This window comes from Populus alba, chromosome 11, assembly GCF_005239225.2.
Source record: "Populus alba chromosome 11, ASM523922v2, whole genome shotgun sequence".
In the NCBI taxonomy this organism is placed as follows: Eukaryota; Viridiplantae; Streptophyta; class Magnoliopsida; order Malpighiales; family Salicaceae; genus Populus; species Populus alba.
Window position 1 is genome coordinate 20,006,469 of NC_133294.1, and position 24,413 is coordinate 20,030,881.

Here is a 24,413-nt window from a genome sequence, read left to right on the forward strand (position 1 = left end):
GAACCTAATACGATCCGGCCCATTTACTTAATTTAGCTAGGCCCATTCGAGTGGAGATCTACATTACTTTTGAGACATGATAACAGCGACATCAAGCTCAGAACATTGCCAATCCGACCAGCTGCAACTAAACGCCTCCGATGTGATCACTGCTCTTGCTGGTAAGCTACAAGAACACGTAGAATCAGTGACAAAAGCAGCCCTTTTCCATAGAGAGTTTCCAGTTGTATATGGTTTAAGCTTACTCTACGAGCGAAGTGAAACGAAATGACAAAGCAATTAAGTTATCAAATATTCCACGCGTACCAGACAAATTGCAGAACAAATCAAATCAAATGCCCGCAAATATAGATATGCTCGATTATATATTTGCTTGGCAGGCCTCAATATAGAACTTCTACCAATCACTAATCACCATGACAACTAAACAATTTTCCTACAGCCGTCCACCAGTTACTGTCAACACAGAGACGTGACACGCTATTCACAGATTGATTCATCATCATCTAGTGAGATCCCGGGAAGCAATTATATGTAAACAAAATAAGTGGGAAATTCCCATCTCCAGTCTAAATTACAAACATAGATCCTTTGACAGGCTTCTGGTGATTTCTCCATCAACTTCATGGGGAGGGGCGAGCCTGGGCCTCTTTGCAGCTTGCTGTTCATCTGATTCTACTACTATCACATGACCACCAAACATTTGCATATCATTCTCTGTGGCCTCAGTCTTTTGCAAATCTTGATGTAATCCATTCCCTAACAAAGCATGGTCTTCTTGCAATGATGCAGATAAATTTTCCTGACACGAGGCAAGGTTACCATTCTCATTGCCATGACCAATCCTGTCAGTGTCGTCAATACCTTCAAGGTTATGTATACCTTCAATTGTTTGCATATCATCCTGAGTGACCTCTGCCACATTCTCTACCAAGTTGTTGTCCTCTTGCAGTGTTGCTGAGAAATTTCCCTGACAAGAGGCGAGGCTGACATTCTCATTGCCATCATCAATCCTGTGAGTGTCCTCACTACATTCAAGGTTTTGTATATCTCCGAAGGAAGGATTCTCGAGCATCTCACTAGAGGCAGCAGCAAGGCTTGTTGTCAAACACTCTATGTTTTCCATCAAAGAAGATGTTTGTTGATCAGATTTCTCTTTCTGACATAGACCCACATCTTCCTTAACTCGACAATTTTCAATGATTCCTACATCGGAATCATCAGAGGCACAGTCTGATGTTTCTGAAGATGAACCTTTGTCATCTGCTTGCAAAGAAATCCCTGGATTCCAGGAATCATCAGCCCCAAAGCCTCTAAAAGAACATGATATAGAACCATCCTGAGGAGGTATTCCTGCAATTTGCTCAAAAACAGCCTCTCCAGAAGAGAAATACACAAACTGCTCGCCAGTTTCTGTATCATCCTGCTGCAAAACCAAAAAAGTGTGAAGCATAAAAAATCAAAAGAGACTGTTGGCGGGACCTCTTTTACCACTTTCAACTGACAAAAAGAAAGCACAGTAAATTGCATGCCTAAGAAACCATTTAGCTAGAATAATAGAGAAGGTTAATACCTCTATCTGTGACATAGTATCATTAAGGTGGTAATAAGACGATGACTGGTTGAAGGATGGACACTGTGCAAGTAATGATCCAGCAGCAACTCCTGGCTCAAAAAATTCCCTGAGAACTAAGCCAGAATCATCAACACAATGAGAATTCCTCACAGAAGATGCTTCCAATAGAGTAATTTCAATGCCCTGGCCAGGATCAGAACTTGATAAATTAACATGACAAGCTCCAGCAGGTGTGCATCTCTCTGAAACAAGCCCCAATCCAGATTCTTTCCCATTCATTTCTGAAAAATCAGACTGACGTTCATTGCTGCAACCACCAGAAGAAACTTCCCGAGAACGATTTTGAAGCAGCTCTGAAATTAGCCTCTGGATAAGAGTACGCTTGAGAGAAGCTTCAGCAGGAGGAAACCAGTCCCCATTAAGCTGTTCATTCAATGAAAAGTCAAGAAAAGTAAAGTAACCGTTTACGACTAAACATATGAAAGGCTGAACAAACAAATAATCAATTACAGTAGCAATATTCAAGTAAAACAGTCTGTCTAAAATAAAAATGTTCATGCCTTCAGGGTGCTTTGCTACATAAATTAACAAAAAAGGGGTTAATTATCAGCATGGTTCAAGGTTTAGGGGCTATATAACTCCCATGTATTGCCAGGATTCACTCCCATAAATTGCCAGGATTTCTGTTCACTATCTTGCAGAACTCAATATGCAACTTTCTATCATGTTCAGACCCTTGGCTTTGGAAAAATAGAAATGCAATATCTTTCAGAGAAACATCTGATGGGGTGAACTTACAAACTTATTGAACTCGTTTATTCTGAATGGGCTAAAATTCACAGGGGCCTCTACCAAAAACAGTTCCAGATAGTGAAGCAGGAACAAGCCACAATCAAATGAATTTTCTTGCTGTGGCAGCTGATAAGACACATGAACAAAATGTAAGAACAATCACAGTACACAAACCCGAACAGATCATAAAACCATGCATCAGACAAAAACATACAGGCTGAAGCTTATAGCATAACAATGCGGCAAATTACTGCACAAATACACACTCTTATAACAAAAAAGCAATACAAAATAGCCTTTTCTTCATTGAATTTTTAAGCATCATAGTAATAATATATTGTTAGGCAACAACTTTCAACGAGATCTGATTTACTTGAAAATGAGGAGCAAGCAAACAAATTCCAAAACATGTTGCAGTCAGATTATACTTGCACATAATGATATTTTCATTTATAGATGAATTGCGGATTCTAAACATAAAAAAGCAACCTTATATAATGCTATTAAAAAACTTCAACTGAATGAAACTTAATCCATGAAAATACTTTCCTCTATTTACTAGGTATCATATCCCATTTAAGATAACACAAACAGTTCCATAAGCTTAAAGTGTTGATCATCTGATTTAGCTATTCATACTAAAGGGAGATCATGTCTATAATGTATGTGCAAAGAGGACCTGAAACTCCCTTCACATTTTTCCTTCTCTTTATGCCCAGATAACAAAAGATAGCTTCTATTGGAACTGTTCTGCAGTAATACACTCTGAAGTAGTTAAATTTATTAACCAAGACTAGGCAAATACCTCAAGCGGGACAAACCGCAAATTCAAGAATTTTGAAGACACGTCTTCTGATGTGTCCTTTTGCCTCACTTTCCACTCTTCCCATAAATAACTGTCATTTCAGTGAATGAAAGTGATATATAAATAACAAGGGGTTGCTTTCAGAAAATTATACTATAAAATGAAGGTCATCAAGGAAAAGGATAACAAAGAACGAATGGGAGAGAGATAGATGTGTGCCATAAAACTTGCATTATTATACATGAGCAAGATGATGGTTGAAAAAATAATCAACATGGAAACATGATGGTTTATCCATGTGTAACAGGCAAATTGACAAATTGAAGCGACATGCCACCTTCAGTGTGATGGGGAGTGAAGATGGACAACAATGGGAATCACTATTTGATTGTTAAGAGTTTCAATATAGTATGATTACTCTATTTTTTTTTAGTAGTCATACTATATTGAAATTCCAAAATAATCAAATACTAATTTCCATTGTTGTTCCTCTTCATTTCCCATTAGTGTGTCCAGAAATATGCATGCGCAGATATTTTGTCAAACAAAAAGGTACAAACAAGTATAAAAGGTAATACCTTTGAACTAGATTTTTGAGACCTGCATGAGTTCCTTTGATAGAATCCAAGTGCAAAATACATGGTACTATGACAGATTTTACTGTATCTTCATCTGAAATTTGATGCAAACATATAAACACAAGGCTGATCACCACTCAACATCATGCATTCCACCAAGAACTCACCTTTCACACCAGCTACTTCACCAGGATGGCATATGACTAATAAGCTCCAGTGAAGACTGTAATTAAAACATGCATACAAATTACACTAGCAAAGGAATAAAATCACATTGTAAAAGAAAGGTGTTATTTTAACTATTTTCTTACTTGAAATTTACAGGGATGAAAATGTAATCTTTTCCAAATATATCCACTTTTCTAGTCCATTTATGAACGCGTAAAAAAGCAGCTCTGCCATCTTTCACACTGGATGGATCTTTGTCTAGATCAGCAAGCTTCCTAAAGAAAAAACTATTGAAAAAATGGTATCTGTGCTTTTCCTCAGGAGGAATCTGATTCTTCAAATACCTGCGACCCAATCATTTTTTTTTTTCCATAAAAAATGCACATTATTGTAAAACCATAGCAAATTCTAACAGATGTAGGAGTATGAAATAGTAATGGAGTTGCATATATATAAATAAAAAAAAAAGCACGTAAAAACTCGATCCTCAGTTCTTTTCAAAATTATCTCACCAGAAACAAGTTATGTGACACAACCTTAACATCCTAAGGACTAGAAATGGACTGGTTGCAACTAAATGAAAACGTTGCATAACATAGACTTACTTAATGTAAAAGTCAATAATTGTATCATTGATGAAAGTCTCTGGTTGTAATAGATCAACATCTCTCTTGCTAATGGAAACTGCATCTGAATCCCCTTTTGGATAGATAACATCTTCGAACTCCACATCAAAACTGTGCAAGTGCCAAGATAATTCAGTAACTTACTATAACAACTACAGCATGTATTTGTACTAACAGCAAAAGATTTACATATCCCACTGGTGCAAAGAAGACAAAGAACATCTTCTCTGAGGATTAGAAATCAATGAATATGCACACAGCGCACAAGCACACAAATAAAAACTAATATTTTCGGTTTCAAAATTATAGAAGTCCAGAACCTTCATGTAAAAGCACATTCTGCAAAGCGGATAAAACTCAGATGGAAAATTCTGTCAAATTCTCTTATACAGTTTTCATATTAACATATATCTCAAAGCACACTTCATTTGGAGGTTAAGGGGGGAGCTTGCATTTAAATCTTCTGGGACAATAATAAATGTTTACATGGTGGAAGAAAGGAAGAAAGAACACTTGAGCCTAAGGGCCACTCAACTACTGCTTTAATGATTAACACTAATATGTTCATCAGCAATAGATAGAAAATCTATTCCACAAAACCAAAGATGAATTTGTTTTGACTGAATCTTAAGATGGTAGGAAAGATCAAGAACTATGATACCTAATTTACCTTTATAAACGATAAAAACAGCCCCAGGATGTAACTGATATGAATTTGCATAATTTTAATGCAGTTTGATCCATGAGTAAAGTGGAGAATATAGAGACATGAAACCACAAAGGAATCTGGAACCAACAGATGAATTGAAGCAGGTTGGCAAGAGAACCAAGAAATACATTTCATTGCCCAACACTAAGGGGGCTATTACTCACCTCGGGAAATAACGCCTCTGTTGAAGTAAGTCCACTCCATCCATTGCAATATCCATACTGCAAGCAAATGGAGAAAAGAAAAGGCAAGAAAAGTAAAATGATATAATAACAGGGCAGCAATAAAAATTCACCAAAAAAAAAAAAAAAACATGGAGAGAGAGAAGAGACTGCCAAGCCAGCCTCCTCAACATTTAGCAAACACAAATCTTTCTATCCTTGAGCTAAGTAATTTTTAGTATACCAACAGGATGGATAAGTGCTCAAAAGTTGTGGCCAAGCAACACGCAAGTTTTTAGCCAGTATCAACTGGCACTACATGGAAAGCAAAAGAAATTATTTAATGGGTATAATAGTACCTTCATTGGAGGCATTGGCACAAGCCTCCAAGTGTAATTTAAGCATGAAGCATAGAAAATTAGATGAAAGCTAAATTGTAACAAATAAAATGAGATGGCAGCAATTCAGCATACTTACTCATGTATAACGCTTAGTAGAGCTGAGTACTTCAAGTTTAAAGATGAAATCTCTTCCCATTTCCTGGACCAATTTGGCTCAACAACTGCAACCTCCAACTCCTCCACACCTACACCGACAAATAAAATTAGCAAATTAAGAGCAAGGAACTTTAGTTGTGCATGATATAATCATACCAAAAAAAAAAAATTGCAACTCATCAGATCAATGAACTCAATATTGAGGCAAATCCATTGTACATGTATCACCAATTTCACAAATTTGCAATATTGTGTCTGATATGCTAGAATAGCAATTAGGTGGGGAACTTTAAAATACTTTTGGCTGCTCACGTGAATTGCCTCAATATTGAGCTCATGAATATGTTGAGACACAGTTATATAAAATTCAAAAATACATGAAAACAAAATATGAAGCACCAAACCACTACAAGGCTACTAACCTGACATGCCATGTGTGGTATCAGCTTGTACTGCATCCTTTGAAAGTATGTTGAGCTTAATTGTTACAGTTCCAAACTGAACACGTAATAAATACAACTTATTAGGCATGCTAAAATAGCACAAGTTATATTCCCATAAGGTAGCTAAAACTTACTCTTTGAAGATTCTGAGACTCAATACTAACAATGTCATCAATTCCCACTTCAAAGCCAAAGGTTCCTCCATCTCCATGTGCAGTGGCACCATTTATTTTAACACCACCATAAGAAAACATCATCACACACCCAGAACAATATTTACCCCGGTATACAACATAATCAACAAGAAGATTAATCCCCCCCTGCAAATCACACAAAAAATATATAATTACTTTCTTGAAAATTCTTTCTGAAAAGATGTATAAAACTGAGCCAGTAGCCATTTGCTCATTGAACAGCATACATAAAATGAGTGGGGGTAAAAATCCCCACCAAACCAAATATGAGATGGATTGATTGATTGATTTTAAATCATGAAGCACATGGCGGAAGATCTTGAATTGCATCATCGGTTAACAGTGTCTGAGGTTCAATACTAACTGGTCATTCATTTTTACAAAATGCAATTAGCATAGCTTAACAAGTAGAAGAAGAAGCAAAACCTGGATGCAATACCAAAAAGGTGGAATAGCCATGGAAAAAGCTTTGTAATCTCAACCTTTAGCAGCTAAACGCATTAGCCTTTAGTGTCCAAGACACTCAAGCAACAAATGACACTCAAATAGGAGTGTCTTGGTATGAGGTTGGAGAACATATAAGCTAATTCAAGAAAATAACACAGGAATAACAACCTAGAAAGCCAGACTAAAATCAGAAAACCTGCAATTGCTAAGTGACTGAAGTCACTGAACAACTTAAAGCAAGTATGATACAGGATATCAAATAAAGGATAAGCTTAATAGAAACCTGTCTCGTTCCTGATTCAATATAAACTTAATTAATTCATGACAGAGAAAATTTTGTACCACTTCTGCGTAGCTGAAACAATTGGTTGGTGTGGGGCCATTTAAAATAACTGTAATCACGCAGAAAACCACAGTAAGTTTGAAAAAGAAGAGAAGGAAAAGAAAGAAAGAAAAAGAAAACCCCCACAGATAGCACAATATCCACTAAATGATATCATGAGAAAATACCGCTAGCCTCTGTAATATCAGGAGTGGGGCTTGATGGAGAACAATCCTCCATGTGGTCATCAACATCTAATTGCCCATCATCTGCCTCACTCTGTAGAATTTTCAGACAAAGCAAAGCAAGACTTCATAATCAATTTCATGATTGAAAACATAACTCGTCAGACATAAGAGAAGCCAACATACACTGGACGGTGGAGAGTCTCTAAGACCACGGTTTAATTGGCTTTCCCTTGGCAAAGGTGCTTCATGGCATGAAATTATCGTCTCGTGTTCACTGAAAAGCCTTTTCGACTCAAAATCATCGACCCGAAAACAAAAGCCTTGATCGTGACTTAAAGAAGTGAGTTGGGGAACAGCATCAGAACCAGAATTCCCTTCTTCAGTGATTAATTCGTCTCTAACAGTTCCGGGCTGAACACCAGTATCAGCATTATCACAGCCAATAGCATCAGCATCCACACAAACTAAACTGCCGGATTCCTTTCCAGGAACATCACATTCCTGGGCAACTGGTACACACGGTTAACAAAAATCAGTAATATCAAACCTAAAATTAATCTCCTAAAACAATAAACACGCGCAAATTCTACTTTTACTTCAATCAGTAAAGAAAAAAATCCCTAAATAATCAAAATAATTCGAACTCCCAATTTAGAATATTAGTACTACGGATTTCTTCTTCAATTACATGATTTTTACTATAATTTTCCATAAAAGTAAATAAAAAGTGGCTGCAAGTACAGCATTCGAGAAACTGGTACTTGGAAATGAAGGGATTGTCGAGACTAGGGTTTTTGAACTTGCCTAAGACTTTACCAGCTGCTAATTCAGCTATCTCGTTTCCTTCTTTGAAATCGAAGACTTCGAGTCCGTTCTTCATCGTCGCTACCGGGAGAGATCGCTATCAATAGCGAGTGAGTCAATAACGGAGTCAGCTAATCAGAGAGATTTTTCCGAGACCCGGTCGCTTATGAGGCGTTATTACGGATTTTTAATTTATTGTATCAGAGAGAGACCTAAATTTTGCAAAGCCAATTAAAGGGAAACGTCAGCCGACTTGCTGGGAGAAAATATAAAAGGTCATTTGTTAGGATTTGGATTGGCAGTTCACGCTCCAATTCAGCGGATGGAAGGCACGCGTTGATCTGTGGGAGCTCTGTTTTTGTTGGGATCTGATTTCTGAATCATGATGGCAAAGGGGCCCACGCTATTGATAGCGCGTGTTGTTTGAGAGTTGTGTTAGGTAAGTGAAAAAATGATTTTCTGTTGAAAAGTAATAAAGAAGTAACAAATAATGTGGCACACTGGTCAGAAGAAGAAAGAAGAAAAGAAGGGCGGGGGGGGATGCTCCTCTGCATACAGTTCGATTCCTCAAGTCTTTTATTGTCCAAGTTGATGGTTTAATGTTACAAATATTCAAATTATATGTCCAAAAATTGTTTGATGTCTTTGATAACTGGTTGGCCGAAAAAAAAAACTAGGATGCCGCAGGTCATAGAATCGATGATGACACGATGGTTCAGCTAATAAAAATTTGTTTTCAAAGGTGATAAATTTGATTATCAATTTTTTTTTTTTTTTAAAAAAAAAGAATGAAAATACTATATTTTTTTATTTTTTTGAATTTATTTTTGATATAATCAATTAAAAAAAAATTTTAATTTTCATAAAACAGTGATTCAGCACATTATACTCTAGTAGAATATGTTTAACATATAAATGGTTTTCGCTTTGTTTTTAGTTTTTACTCTTGAAAGACTTGTTCAGTATAGTTTTAAAAATTGTCTTGAAAACCATAATTTGGAAACCATAGCATGAAACCTTTTATTTTATTTATGAATCCAAGATTTATACTTGAAACATCAAGGTTGAGATATTGAACACAAGATTCAGCTCGAGTCTAAAAACTAATAAGTTATATAACGAGTCCAGAAACTCAAAGCTCAAATACAAACCAGTATTTTTTAGCCTCGGGCATGTTACATGATCCTATGCTTAATTGGATCCAACTGAGTTACCCAACTTTGAAGAATCTCAATTGACCCAACTAAATCACAAACAATTAGTTTTTGTAATGGGTAAAGGATCTCCACGAAACCTAACAAGGTGACGTCATGCATCCAGGCAAAGACATATAACCTTGTACGCATACATGTCTCAAAAGCACCCAAGGCTTGGCAATAGATGTCTAACCCTAAATATTTTCGATTACTCTTCATGCTTCTTGTTATAAACTGAGCCCATAAACAACGTTTGTCTAAAATGTTCCTGATTAGTGGATGACCCATGGGTCAACTTTCTTTCTCTCTCAACATTACCTCAAATAATATACCAATTTATACACATTTTAATTAATTTTTTAAAACATTAAAGTCAATGATTATATAAACATCCAATAACCCTTAAATTTATAAAACTCAAACTAGGTAATTTTTGAAAAACAAATTTAAAATATAATCAATAATATACTACACTCTTCATAGTTATTTCTCAGTCTACTTTTATTTCAATGCAAGTTTGTGTGGTATATGATTTTATAAATGTTGATGAACCACGAGGCGATCAGTTCAAACATCTTCTCTTCATTTTTTTCATCACAATTCAGCAAACACAAACACTACACAATCTCCAATACCTCATTTATCCTAGGAAAACCACAGCTTCGATCATAATCACAAGTCTCACTGAAATCCCCTGTCCTCAAGATTTTCCTTGAAAAATTGTCATGCTTCCTGTCATCTTGTGCACCAAAATACCCGTTGTGAAATGTCAGTCTCTAACCTAGTGTAGCCAGGATTACTTAAAACTTGTCTCGTTATATAAGATTAGATAAATTGAACCCTTACAAATAAATTATTTTTTATTAAACCTTTGATTTAATTATGCAGGGACTTCAACCATCCATGGATTCTCGTCCAAGTACGTGAATAGAAAGGATAGTATCGCTCCCCATTAATATTAGCAGGGACGGGTCTAAGAATGGTGATGTGTTTTATGTGATCTTGAGGAGAGAAGCAAGCGAGTGGACTGGATAGCTAATAAGGGTCGTGTGCCTCTTTTAAGAATGCATTCCTTTCGCTGTCCATCAGGGATTAATGATCGTTTGTATCAATACTCTGTTGGGGTTACGTGATGACAAAGCTAGAGAAAACCTTGAAGGGTTTTGAATTTTTTATAGTAGTTTTAATAGATTTTGAAGAATAAAAACAAAGAATGGCTTAGGTTATGGTTCATGATATCTTGCATAATAAATCTCTTACACATGATAAAAAACCAAAAAACCCTTTAATGCTTAAGTTAAGGATGATATAAAAAAGAATGCAAACAGGATGAAATGATGGGAAAATGTTCCTTTCTGTGTAGTGTGTGAGAGAATACGCATCTACATAGAATGAACTTGCACGACATAAAGTGGAATTGCGTACGTAATAATGTGTATCTTACTTGTAGAGACAATTATATAAAATAATTACATTCATCATGAGTGACCATACAAACCATGTAAAACTACACCTTCATGTGAATAATCACTATTAACTTGTAAAACAAAACACTTGGATAAATAGGTCTTATCAACATTAACATTTAAAACATCTTTTAAATCATGTTTGACACTCGAAATGTATTTCAACAATTTTTTTAAATTATTTTTAACATTAATGTATCAAAAATAATCTAAATACATCAAAAAAAATTATTAATTTTAAACAAAACAAAATAATTTTAAATTTATTCAATAACATTTTCTAAACACAAAATCATATAAGATCTTAACATACTCCACTCCACGGTAATAAAAAGCAATGAGCTAGATTTAGAACCCCCTTTTTACCATATTATTACATTATATTATTAGGCTTTTGGAGTCCATCTTCATTAATATTTGAGTTAGGTCCAAAAACATCAATTAGGCTTGGAAGAAAGCCACCACATAGATGGTATTTAATATTATAATTGATTTTTCAAATATTTTTATTTCACAAAGCATTAAAATAATATTTTTCCCAAAAATACAAACTATAACAATCTAAAATCACCCAATTTTGTTTTTAAATTTTTTCATTAGCTTTTCCGTATGAACATAGGGTGAGTGCAATAATTCCAAGGATTTTTTTTGGCCCTATATCATTGTCATGTCTGAATGTCATAGTACTTAATTAATGGTTCTCCTGCCTTTCAGTTCTTGATCAATTCACAGTTGATTTATTTGGGAACATATTTTCAGTTTTAGATTTCATACACACATCACAAATAGCATGATACAGTAGTTCTTCAGGTGAAGAAAGCGAATCCAGCTTCATTGTCACATCAACTCAAACATATATAAATACCAGTATCTCAGGGGATAAGTCGATCTTCCAGCGATAGCAGATCTGTTCCTCGCAAGATTCTACTGGATCATTTCATTTTCCTCCAGCTTTCAGCATCAGATGGCCAACCTGAAAGCAGTTTTAAGTTGATGCAATTGAGCAATTACTCAATCTTTGAGCACATAACACACTATCTAGTTGCCTCATTTATATAAAGAAACTTTCACCCAAGGGAGCGTTATAGAGAACTTATATGAGTGGTTTAATCATTCATTTTATGATCCATGGATCCTTAAATCGCTGAAAGAAGAAAAAGCACATGAGAAGAGATACGGAGAAGAAAATTGCATGCAATTTAATCAATATAAAATAGATAATTAAGTTCACCCTAATTTGAGAGAGGTATCGGAGCTATCGTCCTCCACAGGAGGGCCACTGCTGCAGCTGCAAACATTGGTTGTAGACTCCGATGACATCCCTTCTTCCTGAACTGCTGTGTCTAAATCAACAAGGGCGGGTCTTTTTCCCTTGCAAATGGTTGCGATCTGCATTCAAATTCAATCTCGCTTTATCTAACTATTCAAGTCTCGACAAACAAAATTATAAGCAACTTAGCTACAAATTCTTACCTTCTGTTTTAGTTGCTTATTCTCTTCCAAAAGCTGTACTCCCTGCATTAATGGAATAAACCAAGAAATCAAAGAATTGATGGCATATTGACTTTGCTTATCTTAACAATGATTGAAGTATGAAAACAAGACTAATGATTTTTAGCGACCCCGCATAAGATTTTTCTTTCTTTTTATCAAAGAACGACTCTTGCATAATTCTATTTATGCAAGAACATATCTTGACGAAGTCATGACCAGCAGGTCTCGTATACCATGAAATCTGTAACATTCTAACCTTCCTTTCAAGGGTGGATATCTCATTCATAATTCGTTCTCCCTGAAAATAATAAAAAAAAAAAAGTTATTGCAAAATAAGCATCTATACATGGTTATGTTAGTAAATGGAGACCAACCTTGGATTCAAGCACACGGCTAAGTCCTACTTCAAGCGCCTTTTCCAATTGCTGCAATTCTTCTATATTTAGTCCTTGAAGATCTTCGCCTCTCATCCGCCTGCCATCCATTGAAGGGATACATCCCATTAGAAGTTAGAACTACAGTCATGGAGCAGTTAACACCTTGTCAAGTTCCTTACTAAAGGTTACCTTAGTTGATGACTCTTCTCGGAAACTTCCTTGCTCAATCGCATGTGATTGCTGTTTTCTAGCTATAAAATAGCCAAAAAATGAAATTGCAGGTTAAGGAAGTTATAACCTGCAGAGCTTGAAAAACACCTTGACCATGCACTTAAAATGAATAAACAGAAAAACATAATTACCTTACTGTCGAGGTGAAAATCATTATGCAAAACTTATATCATAGTAAAACAAATTACCTGCAACTCAAGAGACGGCTGATTTATTTTGTCGAGGTTATTGGAGTGCAGATTATACCTTGCAAGCACATCCTTCATACTACACATACATGATACAGTTAGTAAATCATATTGAAAGCCTGAGACAGAAAATGAACAATAGAGATCATCGCCACACAAGCTTTTTGTTTTTTTTTTCTTTTTCTTTAATAAATTAGATATTCATCGAAGCATCTTAATGACTAAAAGTTTCATTAAAAGTATCCACCAAGTCGAGAGCTATCTAAATGCAGCCAGGCCACAATAGACACAAAATTTAAAATGAGAAAGAAGAGAGAGAAAAAAAAACCCTAGCATTACAGAAAGTCCAAGCCAAAATTCAACTGGATCATCAGGTCGAGTATACATAGCTGCTTCCACTGTAAAACCAGGGACAAGGTAAAACCAGATAGCATCCTTGATACAGTGGGCATGGGGGCATTATGAATGGTCCAAAAAAATTATTCAGCTAGACTCGAAAAATCAATCCCACTAATTATACTCACAGAAATCGAATTATACCTGCTATATTTCTTCTCTTGCTAACTGAAATTCAAAACAAACAACGATGATTTCAGCAAAAATCGCACACATGCTGCAGATCATCAGTGGGAGTTTCGACCCTTTAATGTTCAGTTCAAGTCCCCCAGGACCCAAACTCCATGAAATATCATCTTCTATGGTGAAATATCTTATTACTTGCAGTAACAATTAAAAAAGATAATAACTTGAAACTTTCTGGTTCGAATTTATCAAAAACAAAAAAAACAAAAAAACATAATTATAATAGGTCATGGATTAAAATTTTTTTTCCAGCTAGTTATGCTTTAACAAATTGAATATGATGGACATAAAACATAATAGATTTGATAGTAAGTTAGTACTTTAATCTGGATAGCCAATCCTCAAATTTAAATATTATCATTTAATGTGACATTAGTGTTCTCTGCAGCATTATAGAGGTAACAAAAGGTGGTGAAAAAAATTGAATGATTGATTATGCAAATTTCTTAGCACTGGATTTATTCATGTCTGTGTATACAGTTGCGTGTAATATCGTGTGCTATAAGACTAATCAAATTAGCCAACCTAAACTCTTCGAAGCTTCAAACTCAGTAGGAGAATTAACATAGCTGTGTTGCATCAATGGTTTTACTTCAAAATACATGTAAAGCACACGGAAAGGGTCCTAGTTTACGATACGAAGACGAGCATATCCAGGTTCATAGTGGATATAACATCAATATGCACTGATAATTTGCAAATCCATGTTATCAGCTCAGTAGATGCATACAAATTAATTACAAACGCACTGGGGGAGTTATGAGGGATTCAAGAGTGCAAACAACATCCATGAGTGAGACTTGCACCGTTGATTACTCATGCTCAAAATCATCACCGGCAAAATTTACGAGTTTCAAGATCACATTCACAAAAACCTCAGACTAGCATGTAAGTTTTTTTTTTTTTGGTTATGATGGTAAGAGATATTCTCAAACAAGCTTACATGTCAACTGAATCTGAATCCAAGTCTTCTTTTTGAATGATATTAGAAACACACATATCCCATCAATCCGGAGCATTCAAAAGAATTCAATACAATTTTATGAGTAATGACCCTAAGATTTACCTAGAAAGTCAAGAAATAAAACAACTCCTTAAGCACCGTATTAATACCTTGAGATTAGCTAGTCTGTAAATTTTGAAAATCATCCAATAGGACATTGTTTACATTAACAAGACGATACATATTTACTACTAGGAACCTGTTTTAGGTGGAAATGGAAGGATACATCAAAGAGGAAACTGGATTTTAGTAGTATTTATCATCGTGGAATTTTCTTTTCTTCCCATTTTTCTCATCAAGATTCATAATGAGACATTGAATAGGAAATTGGAAAGACTGCTTTGTTATATATCGTTTTGAACATGCTCTTGTTTCTTAAAAAAAATGTAGAATAAGGAACCATTATCCAGCAGAAGCTGTGTTTCTTTTTCAAATAATGTTCTCTAACACATTAGAATTTAATTAATGAAAAGAAAATGAGCCTCACACAGAGAAAACAATTTTTTTTTTTTTTTAACTTTGTTTCTAGAGAAAGGATTGGGTATGCAAACCTCCAGTCCCTTCCTTTCCGTTAGGTATAAATCCCAATCAAAATTAGAGTGTTAGTTCCCCCTTCCCTTTCAGCCATCTGCCTCAAACACTCAAATAAATTATTATTTTTTTGGTTAAACAAATATATAATTTAAGAATCTGACAACAAGGCCTTCAATGCTACTATACCTTCTCACACAAGTGTTGTGCTGTTTCGATCCGTTACCAATAGGGGTATTATATTTACGTGTTGTATTTAGTTTTCTCTAGCTGTCAGAACATTGGGCGTCTTAAAGTTGAGTTTACCGAGTTGAGAGTTTCTCCAAAATCTCTACACAGTACCATTTCCTATAGGCAGAGAAATCTCCTCACATCTTTGCCCATAGCAGATCTAGCTGAACTTGTAAGATTTGCTAGTTCTGTATGCTTTTGCTCTTTCCACTCTGTGGTACCAAAGTTTCCTAACGTGTAAAAAATATAAGTGAGAATTTTCTCGCTCTAGAAATGGATGTAATGTGTTTGTTGTCCGGGAATGTTTCTTTATCCTAACACAAAACCGTTAAGATGCTGGCCTTATTTAGAGTCTAGTGAAAATTAAAAAGTACTTGGATAAAAAGAAAACTTGACTGATTAAGAGAAGGAAAATAATAAAATAAAATTTTGGTTGTTTGATTTAAGAGAAGGGATGGAAATAAATATTTCTTTGTTTGGATATATTGACAGGGAAAAAAAAAAAGGAAAACGATTTTTTAGAGCATATCGCGACAAGATTCTGTCAATTTTCTTTTATTTCCTTTGATTTCCTCTCAAATTGGACGAAAATCCATTGTTTTCAAAAGTAAAAAATTTTATTTCCCCCTCCTTTTCCCTTGCATCCTTTCTTTTACATTCCTAATTCGTGTTTATATTCAAAAATAGTTTTGTAGTTTACCTCTCTGGAATTTTTATTTATTCTCAAAATACTTCTTTATTAAAAAAATTTAAAAAAAAAAAAAAACACGCCTATTGAATGCAAAGTTCCAAAAATAGAAAACAAAAGTTTTATTTGGCTTACAATTGATTTTTTAAGAAAAAAACTATATATGCTAATATTTTATGAACTGAACAATATCCTTATTATAATAGTGAATAACTTTGAAAACAGTTTTTGATGTTTCCCACTTTTCTAGATAATTAGAGAAATAAAAAAAATATTTGTTTTCAATGAATAAAAGCGTTGTTAATTATTTTTTATTTAAAAAAAACTAAAAAAATTTCACAAATAAATTACCTGAGATTTCCAAAAGACAACTTTTCCTCAAAAAAAGGGGATCATTTTCCGATATTAATGAGAGAAATTATAGCAATGCTTTTAGTATTTGTTTTTAAAAATTTTCTTACTAGTTTTCAGCAAGGTGACACTTCAAGAAATCCTAGATTTGTAATAAAGTTTAAATTTGAATAACAAACAACCTCAAACTAAGAAATCATATTTGAAATGAGTTAGTTACAGTTATTTGATAGGAGTGGTTAACGAGAACCAAGGGAGGAGCTAGAACTTAAAAAAAGAATGGAGGTATGAGAAAACTTAGGATAAACTTGAAAATAAATTAGCTAATGAAATGCTATAGAGATAGTAAATAAGTTTCTTAGGATGCAATTAAATACATATTTTCTAATAAATAAATCTTAATTTTAAAAAAATAATAAACTTTCAAAGTTCGGGGATGTCATGGTACTCCTTAATCCCATACCTAATTTCATTCCTAATTAGAACCTAAAATAATATATTTAAGAAGATTTTGATATTTAAATTTACTAGTGGGGAAATCACATACTTCACAAGTGAATCACATTATTCCCTTATCAAGATGAAAGATGTTCTAATAATATATAACATAAATTTTAGTAATATGTATCTATTGATAATTAGAAGTTTTTTCTAATCCACATTAAAATAATGATCTTTTAAGCATCCTCATTCGATTAGACCAAGGCTTTGTTTGATCCTGTTCTATTTATAAGTTAAACAATTGTTAGTACATAAAAGCAAAAGATAAATATATAATGATCTTTTAAGCATCCTCATTCAATAGGACCAGGGATTATAGGTTGTGACTTTTAGCAAGGCCTTAGAAAAACTAATTTTGTGAACTAATTTTTAGCATGAACAATAAAATAAATGGAACTAATTTTTATGTCATTTATTATTACTTAATAATCCAATCCTTAAAATTATTTTATTGTTCATGCACAGAAAGAAAAATGCTTGACAATTTACTATATCAATTAGCATCATGACATGAAATTCATACAGCTCGGTTGGTAATAATACTTAAATTTAAGCAGTGATTTCATCTCAATATTTCATTAAAATTGTTTTCATTGCTCTTTCCATAGGAACAAGAAACTACAACTCGACATAATTTTGCTGGGTGTTAATATTTATTAAGAACATATTTTTTTTTTTGTGGTTAAAAAGCCTTTTATGTTCCTAGATTATGTACTAGTTTTTTCTACTTGAAGCCTAGGGTTATTGGAGCACCCTTCTAATATTAATTTGCAAAGCACGAAAGAATTCACGGATAGACCAGCTTCCTTCTATCCAATTTACGGGGCCATTGTGATTTTAACTGTTCTTTCCCTAGAAAAACAGCAATCACTTTCCATTTCCACTTGCAGAGACAAAAAAGAGACCAAGACCACACTTACACCATGTTATTTCAACGACTTAAAAAAGTTCTTAAGACAATTGGCACTCAACTGACGCCAGCAATAACCTCGGAAGATGCCACAATGGATGTTTCTCAATAAATCCTGTCAGGACATAACTGGTTGGCCATATATAGTCGCTAAACCAGTTGTACGCCCATGCATCCCCCGGGAGCAAATTATGAGAAAATAAGTTCAAGGAGAAAATGAGGGATTTTATAATCTTAATTACCAAAAGCTTTAAAAATTCAATGTTTTGATAAACGAGAAATATTTTGTGATTAAGTAACAAGTTCATTAATACATGCAAATTCCTTCCAAAAAGTAAAATAAGGATGGACTGTGAATTATATCATAAACCGGTTGTTGTTTTCTAAATTACTCTTTACATATTTTAAATGTTAATTTAAAAAAAAAAAGCCATTGAGATAAATGTGTGTAATTAACAATTTCTTTTGCTGATATTTCTAAACTCCCGCACCAACTTTGTAGCAGTCGAATAATTTTTAAATTATAAATTTGTATCAATGGTTTTTTTAATCATTATTTTATAGAAGACAATCTTTTCTCCTCAAGAACATATCACATGCATTTATTTTTTCTTCATTTCATCAAAGATAGTGACATTCCATTTTTATAATTTTCAAATATTTTTTGAGCAATATTTTTTTAAATAATACACGCCGTTATACAGTCATAAGCTAAAATCATTACATCTTTATTATTACAAAGTAAAAATTTGTTTTTTATTATGGTATTTTCAAGAATTGTTGAAAAACTAGTTCAAGAAGGTTATCGATTTTCTAAAAAAACACAAAAACTGGTTTAATTAATGCATTTGATTTGATTTTAGTTTGTTAGCAATTATATAGGTTCAAATTTTTGTAAATAAACATTTATATCATAGTTTTTTTAATAATATTACTTAATAAAATATAAATAAATAAACTGTTTGTTTGCTTCTTTTTGTAATGAATTTGAGAGAACGAAAATGAAAAGACAAAAAGAATAGAAGGGGCAAGCTGTGTTCTACGTGCCTGAGTAGCAAGTCACGCACACTCCCAACCCCAGTACGACAGGGCATCATTAAGTAGGGAAAAAACGAGAGAAGGAGAGGCTTTCCCCAATTTCTTATTTAACGGTTACTGGACGGCCACGAAAAGTTAGGACAACCTCCCAAAATCCACTTCTTCCATTGGTTTTTGATACAAACCAATAAATAAATTTAATTTATCTTTGAAACAATTTTAAAATAAATTTTTATCTTTGAAGAAACATGACAACACAACATGAATTTCTATTAAATATATAGAGTTACCATACAAAAATCCCAATTCAAAATTTTATTGCTAAATATTTTATTTTCAAGTAGTCTCCTAAAATACAAGTTAAACAACCTTATTTATTTAAATCCTCAATTTATCTCGAAAAGAAAATAAAAATTCTAATGAATATTTATGAAATTATTATAAGGATTCCTACACTAAAGATAAAATAAAATTATGATGCACTATACTTGATTTCCTAGACTTAATAGAAAAAATAAAAACATCGCAAAAGGAAAAATATTTTCCTAAATTAAATAAGAATAAAGATAACTAGGAACATAAATCTCTTTTACTAATCCTCCTGCATCAGTTTTCTGAGATGAAAAGAATTCATTCTCAAAAATCAAATTATTCCTGCCTTGATCTCATTGATGTCTAATCAAAACTCTCCAATCCCTTTTCTTTCTTTGATTCATGCGCATTATAGTTCTAGGTTTCAATTTCAATCTTTTGATGTTAAATCTCGAAATCAAATATAAATAAATCAATAACTTTATTTTGTTGACGACCTTCTATATTCTCTCTTGCTCAACCTCTAGCTTGTTAATGAGGAAACCATTATTGACATTATTCCTTCCATTACTATCATCGTTTATGTCACAATTAGCATCATAATCATCATTAAAATAAATATTATAAATTGATGATTAATTGCAGTCCACAAAAAAACTAGAATCATAAAAAATCTTAGCTTGATAATACCAATCAAAGAGGTTCCCACCTATACTCTTGCCACTGAAACAGGTTTTCAAAGCTAACCATAGATCAATGATCACTCTCCTTGCACTATCCTAGGTTCCTCATCGCCACCAACTAAAGAGTTAATTTTGTAACATGTCTCTACATTTCTCTATCACTAGTTCCTAAACATCTGTTTTCCAAGGGGAACCTCCTGATCCCCTACACGTCTTGTTTAGAAATCTTTTCTAGCTATGATTATTCAACAACACAAAATAACTAACCATCAGAAATTAACCCTAATTCAAAATTTTATCACTAAATACTCTCTTGAAATACAAGGCAAACAACCTTATTTATACTATTCTCAAATCTAACTTGAAAAGAAAAAATTCTAATAAATAATTATGGAGGAGTTATAAAGATTCCTAAACTAAATAAAAAAAGTAAAATGATCAGGCTTAGCATTTGATTTTCTAAACTAAATATGAAAAAATAAAAGCTCCATAAAGAAAAATTATTTTTCTAAACTAAATAAAAATAACTAAAAATACAAATACATCTAAAAATAAAAAGGGGTACATCCACTCTATCTCAATAGTTTCCGTCTCTTTAATACAGAAAAAATAGCCAACCAAACTCAAATGAAAATCCCTTTACTTTTACGTTTAGAGTATAAAATGAGACTGTTTTTTCATTGTGGAACAATGCTGTACAAACAAACAAATCATACAAGATGCATATAAAAATACAAGACGGATATTTTTTCACGAAGACCAATCGCTTAACTATTTTCAATTATATTCATAATATCAATTAGTTTGCAGGGAGTCTCAAAATTTTTGTATAAATAGTTTGGTTGCAAATCATTTTTCATTCTTGAAACATAAATGAAAACAAGATATGCCAAAAGTATTTTCCAAATCCAGGTTGTATGTGAGCTCTTATTGCTTCGATGACAATAAAACACACACTGAGAATCTTAACAATCTTTGTTTCACTCCGTTAACACAGTTCCTCAGATCTTATAAACTCAAGTATCCAAGAATCCCGGGGCACTTATGCTCAAACATTTCTTTCCAACGTTGTCTTCGTGAATGCAGGAGCTATACCATAAAGTTTGTGAGCATCATTTTCATCACAACCAACCTATTATTCCTCTCCAAGAGGATATTATTTAAGAGTCTGTGGACTTCCAACCTGAAAGTCTCAAGTTCACTTTTTAAGACAGGTGATTGAGGCGAGAATTCAGGACAAAAGTAAGGCTTGCCCTCCTTGTGTGATCCGAGATTCAAAGAACCTCTCCATGACCGCTGAAAACTTTTCAAAAAATAAAGGGGGGAATAAAAACTGCTCGTTTTCTATTAAAGTGATCGATTAAACAACTACTACTCGAACAAAATTCGCATTTGCATTTTGGTACAATCTACAGTGTCGTTGTTAGCCCTGCTGCTGCTGAAAGGGCCTTGAAATCATCAGTGATCACAGTCACAGACCTTGTAGATCATCAATATTTTATGGTAACAGCTCACCAGCCATTATCTCGCCTGGAACCAATCCCTACAAAAGATCTTCCTCCGAAATTCTCGAAGCCTAGCTATGTTACCAAATTAACTATCTTCGCATTTCCAAAAAAACCGAGGTAACTTTTTACTCCTATGCATCCGTGGTTGTCACTTAATTAGCATATCATATAGAAGCACTTAAATGTTGTTTGAAACTTGTACTGACATAATTCAAAGGGAACTACTACAAGACATGTAGAGGATCAGTTCAGCTATATATTTTAGTCTGAAAAGGAAACAATATTAACTCCCATGCTAAGTTGCTAACCACAGATCACATTCAACAACCCCAAATGATAATAATCATTGTTTGTTGCTCATGATTTTTTAGCTTATCAGCTTATCATATGCAGTTGTTACTCTTTAAGAAAACAAGATTAGAGACTTGGAGTTAAATAGTTTAGAACCTTTTCATCATGCTACACACCTCAGAAACAAGAATAAGGCAGGACAATAAATTACTAAAACGACCCAGACCGTTGAACATAAACCCAGCTAGATTACAACAATGAAACTAAATCCTGAAAAGAACAAAAACCCAACTTAGGATAGAGGATTTCATGTGGAAGAAAAGAATATCCCAAAAATGAAGTGCTACTCTCTTCTTTCTCTCTCTCTTTTCCAAAGAGCAGTGAAACATGAAAAGTTGGATGTGCTTAATCGTTGGAGGTAAGCTTACCTAATTATCAGTGATATAAGAAACTATATGAAACTTACTGCAACGGATCTAGATTCTTCCTCTATCTAATTATTGGACTCTTAAAAGTCCATAAAATGAAGTACATGGATATAAATTTATGTTTGGATACGAGGTTCAAACCCATAGGAAATTGACATGATTGTAATTTTAACAAATATGCCACTAAGATCATACAGTCCTAAAACACGAGTAGAAATCTAAAACTCCATGCCTTTATCTCTGTGATCTCTCTCTCTCTCGCTCGCTCGCTCGCTCGCTCACACAGTACTCACTGATAATTATACTCACATCAGCATATAGACAGAAACAGTAAATAAGGGATAGAGTCCGCGCGAGGAGAAGTCATACACTAATCGAAAAAGAAAGATCTTCAGCACTAAAGGTAAAAAAAACAGCAGTACCTGGAGCTGGAATACTCAAAGAGCTTGCCGGTAGCAGAGAAGATGATGACAGCAACCTCAGCATCACAAAGAACAGAAAGCTCTTCAGCTTTCTTGAAAAGTCCTCGCCTCCTCTTGGAGAAGGTCACTTGTCTTGCAGTCACGTTGTCAATCTTCTTGATCTTGATCTTCTCTCTAGCCATTATACTTTCCCTTAAAAAGAAAAAACACACAACGTTTACATTGTCCGTACAAAAAAGAATACACATGAAATGACATGGAGACGGAGCTCAGAAAAGTGGGGTTCTGTTAATTTAAGACAAAAATTTAGCAGAAACCCTAGCTAGAAAGACCCAGTTCAGATCCAAGCAGAAAACACCCCAAGAAAACGCCAATCTTGGCTCGTGAACATGCAAAAGAACTGAAGTAGGAGATATGAATTGATGAGCTTTCCCTTGTTTACCTTATTGGGAGCTGGCTTGAGTTAGGTCTGATCAGAGGAATCAAAAGCTTCCTGTTACCGAAAGTAAAACAATCACCAGCGAGAGAGAGAGAGAGAGAGAGAGAGAGAAGGAAAAGGAAAACTTTGGGTGTTGTGTGTTCAAGAAAGGAAAGGTTGTCTTCCCTTTTATAGCGAAACAGGGATCCTCATTTTCTTATCTGTGGTTCGTGACATTTACTTTTAAAATAAAATAATCCCTGTACGAGGCTAAATAAAACTAAATTATAAATGTTTACAGAAAGATCGATTTTTCTTAAAAAAAAAAAAAAAAAAAAAAAAAAACTCCTCCATCCTATTCTTTTAAAAAAATTAGGGTATAAACCCTGGATAATTTCTGTCTTGGATTTGTTTCTAAGTACCTAATAAATATTTTTTTTATCAATAATATAATAATTTGAATCTAAAGTTATGTTTTTTAAATTTTTTTATTTCTTTATCTTTAAATTTATTTTTATGATATTTTTTTATTATTTTAATGTACTGTTATTAAAAAAAATTTAAAAAATAAAAAATATTATTTTAATATATTTTTAAACAAATTTTATTTTAAAAAATAATATCTTAAATACATCTCCGACCACTTTAAAAATGGAAACAAGAAGATGAGATATTTTCTGGTAATTACTTTCTCAAAATTTAAGGTAATATAAAATCAGGTTTTTTGTGTGGACAAATCGCATTCCGTACAAATATGGCCAGACTGCCATAACATCCCGATTTTTTCCCTTCATGTATTGCGAAATTCCTCTTATTTTATCGCGATAAATTGGACTAATTATCGATCAACAGTGTTCTTCATTAACTCATAAGCATCTACTTTTAGGGGGGGGTTTTTTTCCGTTGTAAGGTTTTAAATATTGAGCTTGTTCTAATCCAAGCAGGTTTAGTTGTAACAGTGCAAACACTGACTGTTCTCGGACGGGATGCCACAGTTTCTTCGAAATACAAGCAGCTGTGATATACTGATATTTGGACGGGACTAACGTCATTTGGAATCTTTCCCCTTTTCTACGTTATTTGTGGCACGCGGTATGATGTTGTAGTTGAATTTTTTTTTCATGTAAAACAGGAATGTAAGAAAAATAATCAAAATTCAAATCATTGGTTAAATTAGTAATTTAAATAATATAAATAATAATTAACAAAGAAAAAAATAAAAAGAACTCGATCTGAACCCATTTGGGTTATTAA

General features: G+C 33.6%; 2 protein-coding genes across 6 annotated transcripts; both read right to left on the reverse strand.

Moving 5' to 3' along the window:
• Positions 1-258: 258 nt before the first annotated feature.
• LOC118031551 (probable ubiquitin-like-specific protease 2B) lies at positions 259-8,550 on the reverse strand. Of its 3 annotated transcripts, none has more exons than XM_073412576.1 (16): positions 8,323-8,550; positions 7,690-8,015; positions 7,507-7,597; positions 7,339-7,388; positions 6,490-6,675; positions 6,335-6,410; positions 5,893-6,001; positions 5,419-5,475; positions 4,525-4,656; positions 4,063-4,263; positions 3,919-3,974; positions 3,752-3,845; positions 3,174-3,264; positions 2,375-2,494; positions 1,574-1,999; positions 259-1,426 (listed from the first exon to the last, which is right to left on the reverse strand). In XM_073412576.1, exons 1-16 carry the CDS (start codon positions 8,384-8,386, stop codon positions 575-577), a joined length of 2,931 nt encoding a protein of 976 aa, XP_073268677.1. In that variant the 5' UTR covers positions 8,387-8,550; the 3' UTR covers positions 259-574. The 3 variants fall into 3 exon arrangements, with proteins under 3 accessions (XP_073268677.1, XP_034891885.1, XP_034891883.1); XM_035035994.2 differs by having other exon boundaries at positions 259-1,423; positions 8,311-8,550; XM_035035992.2 differs by having other exon boundaries at positions 8,311-8,550.
• Positions 8,551-11,686: 3,136 nt separating this feature from the next.
• On the reverse strand, positions 11,687-23,362 carry LOC118031552 (MADS-box protein JOINTLESS). 3 transcript variants are annotated; one of them, XM_073412443.1, is made up of 10 exons: positions 23,184-23,362; positions 22,742-22,927; positions 13,263-13,341; positions 13,033-13,094; positions 12,841-12,940; positions 12,723-12,764; positions 12,446-12,487; positions 12,204-12,361; positions 12,066-12,116; positions 11,687-11,945 (listed from the first exon to the last, which is right to left on the reverse strand). In XM_073412443.1, exons 2-9 carry the CDS (start codon positions 22,921-22,923, stop codon positions 12,092-12,094), a joined length of 690 nt encoding a protein of 229 aa, XP_073268544.1. In that variant the 5' UTR covers positions 22,924-22,927; positions 23,184-23,362; the 3' UTR covers positions 11,687-11,945; positions 12,066-12,091. The 3 variants fall into 3 exon arrangements, with proteins under 3 accessions (XP_073268544.1, XP_073268543.1, XP_034891887.1); XM_073412442.1 differs by having other exon boundaries at positions 22,742-22,933; positions 23,184-23,358; XM_035035996.2 differs by lacking the exon at positions 12,066-12,116 and having other exon boundaries at positions 22,742-22,933; positions 23,184-23,351.
• Positions 23,363-24,413: the final 1,051 nt, after the last annotated feature.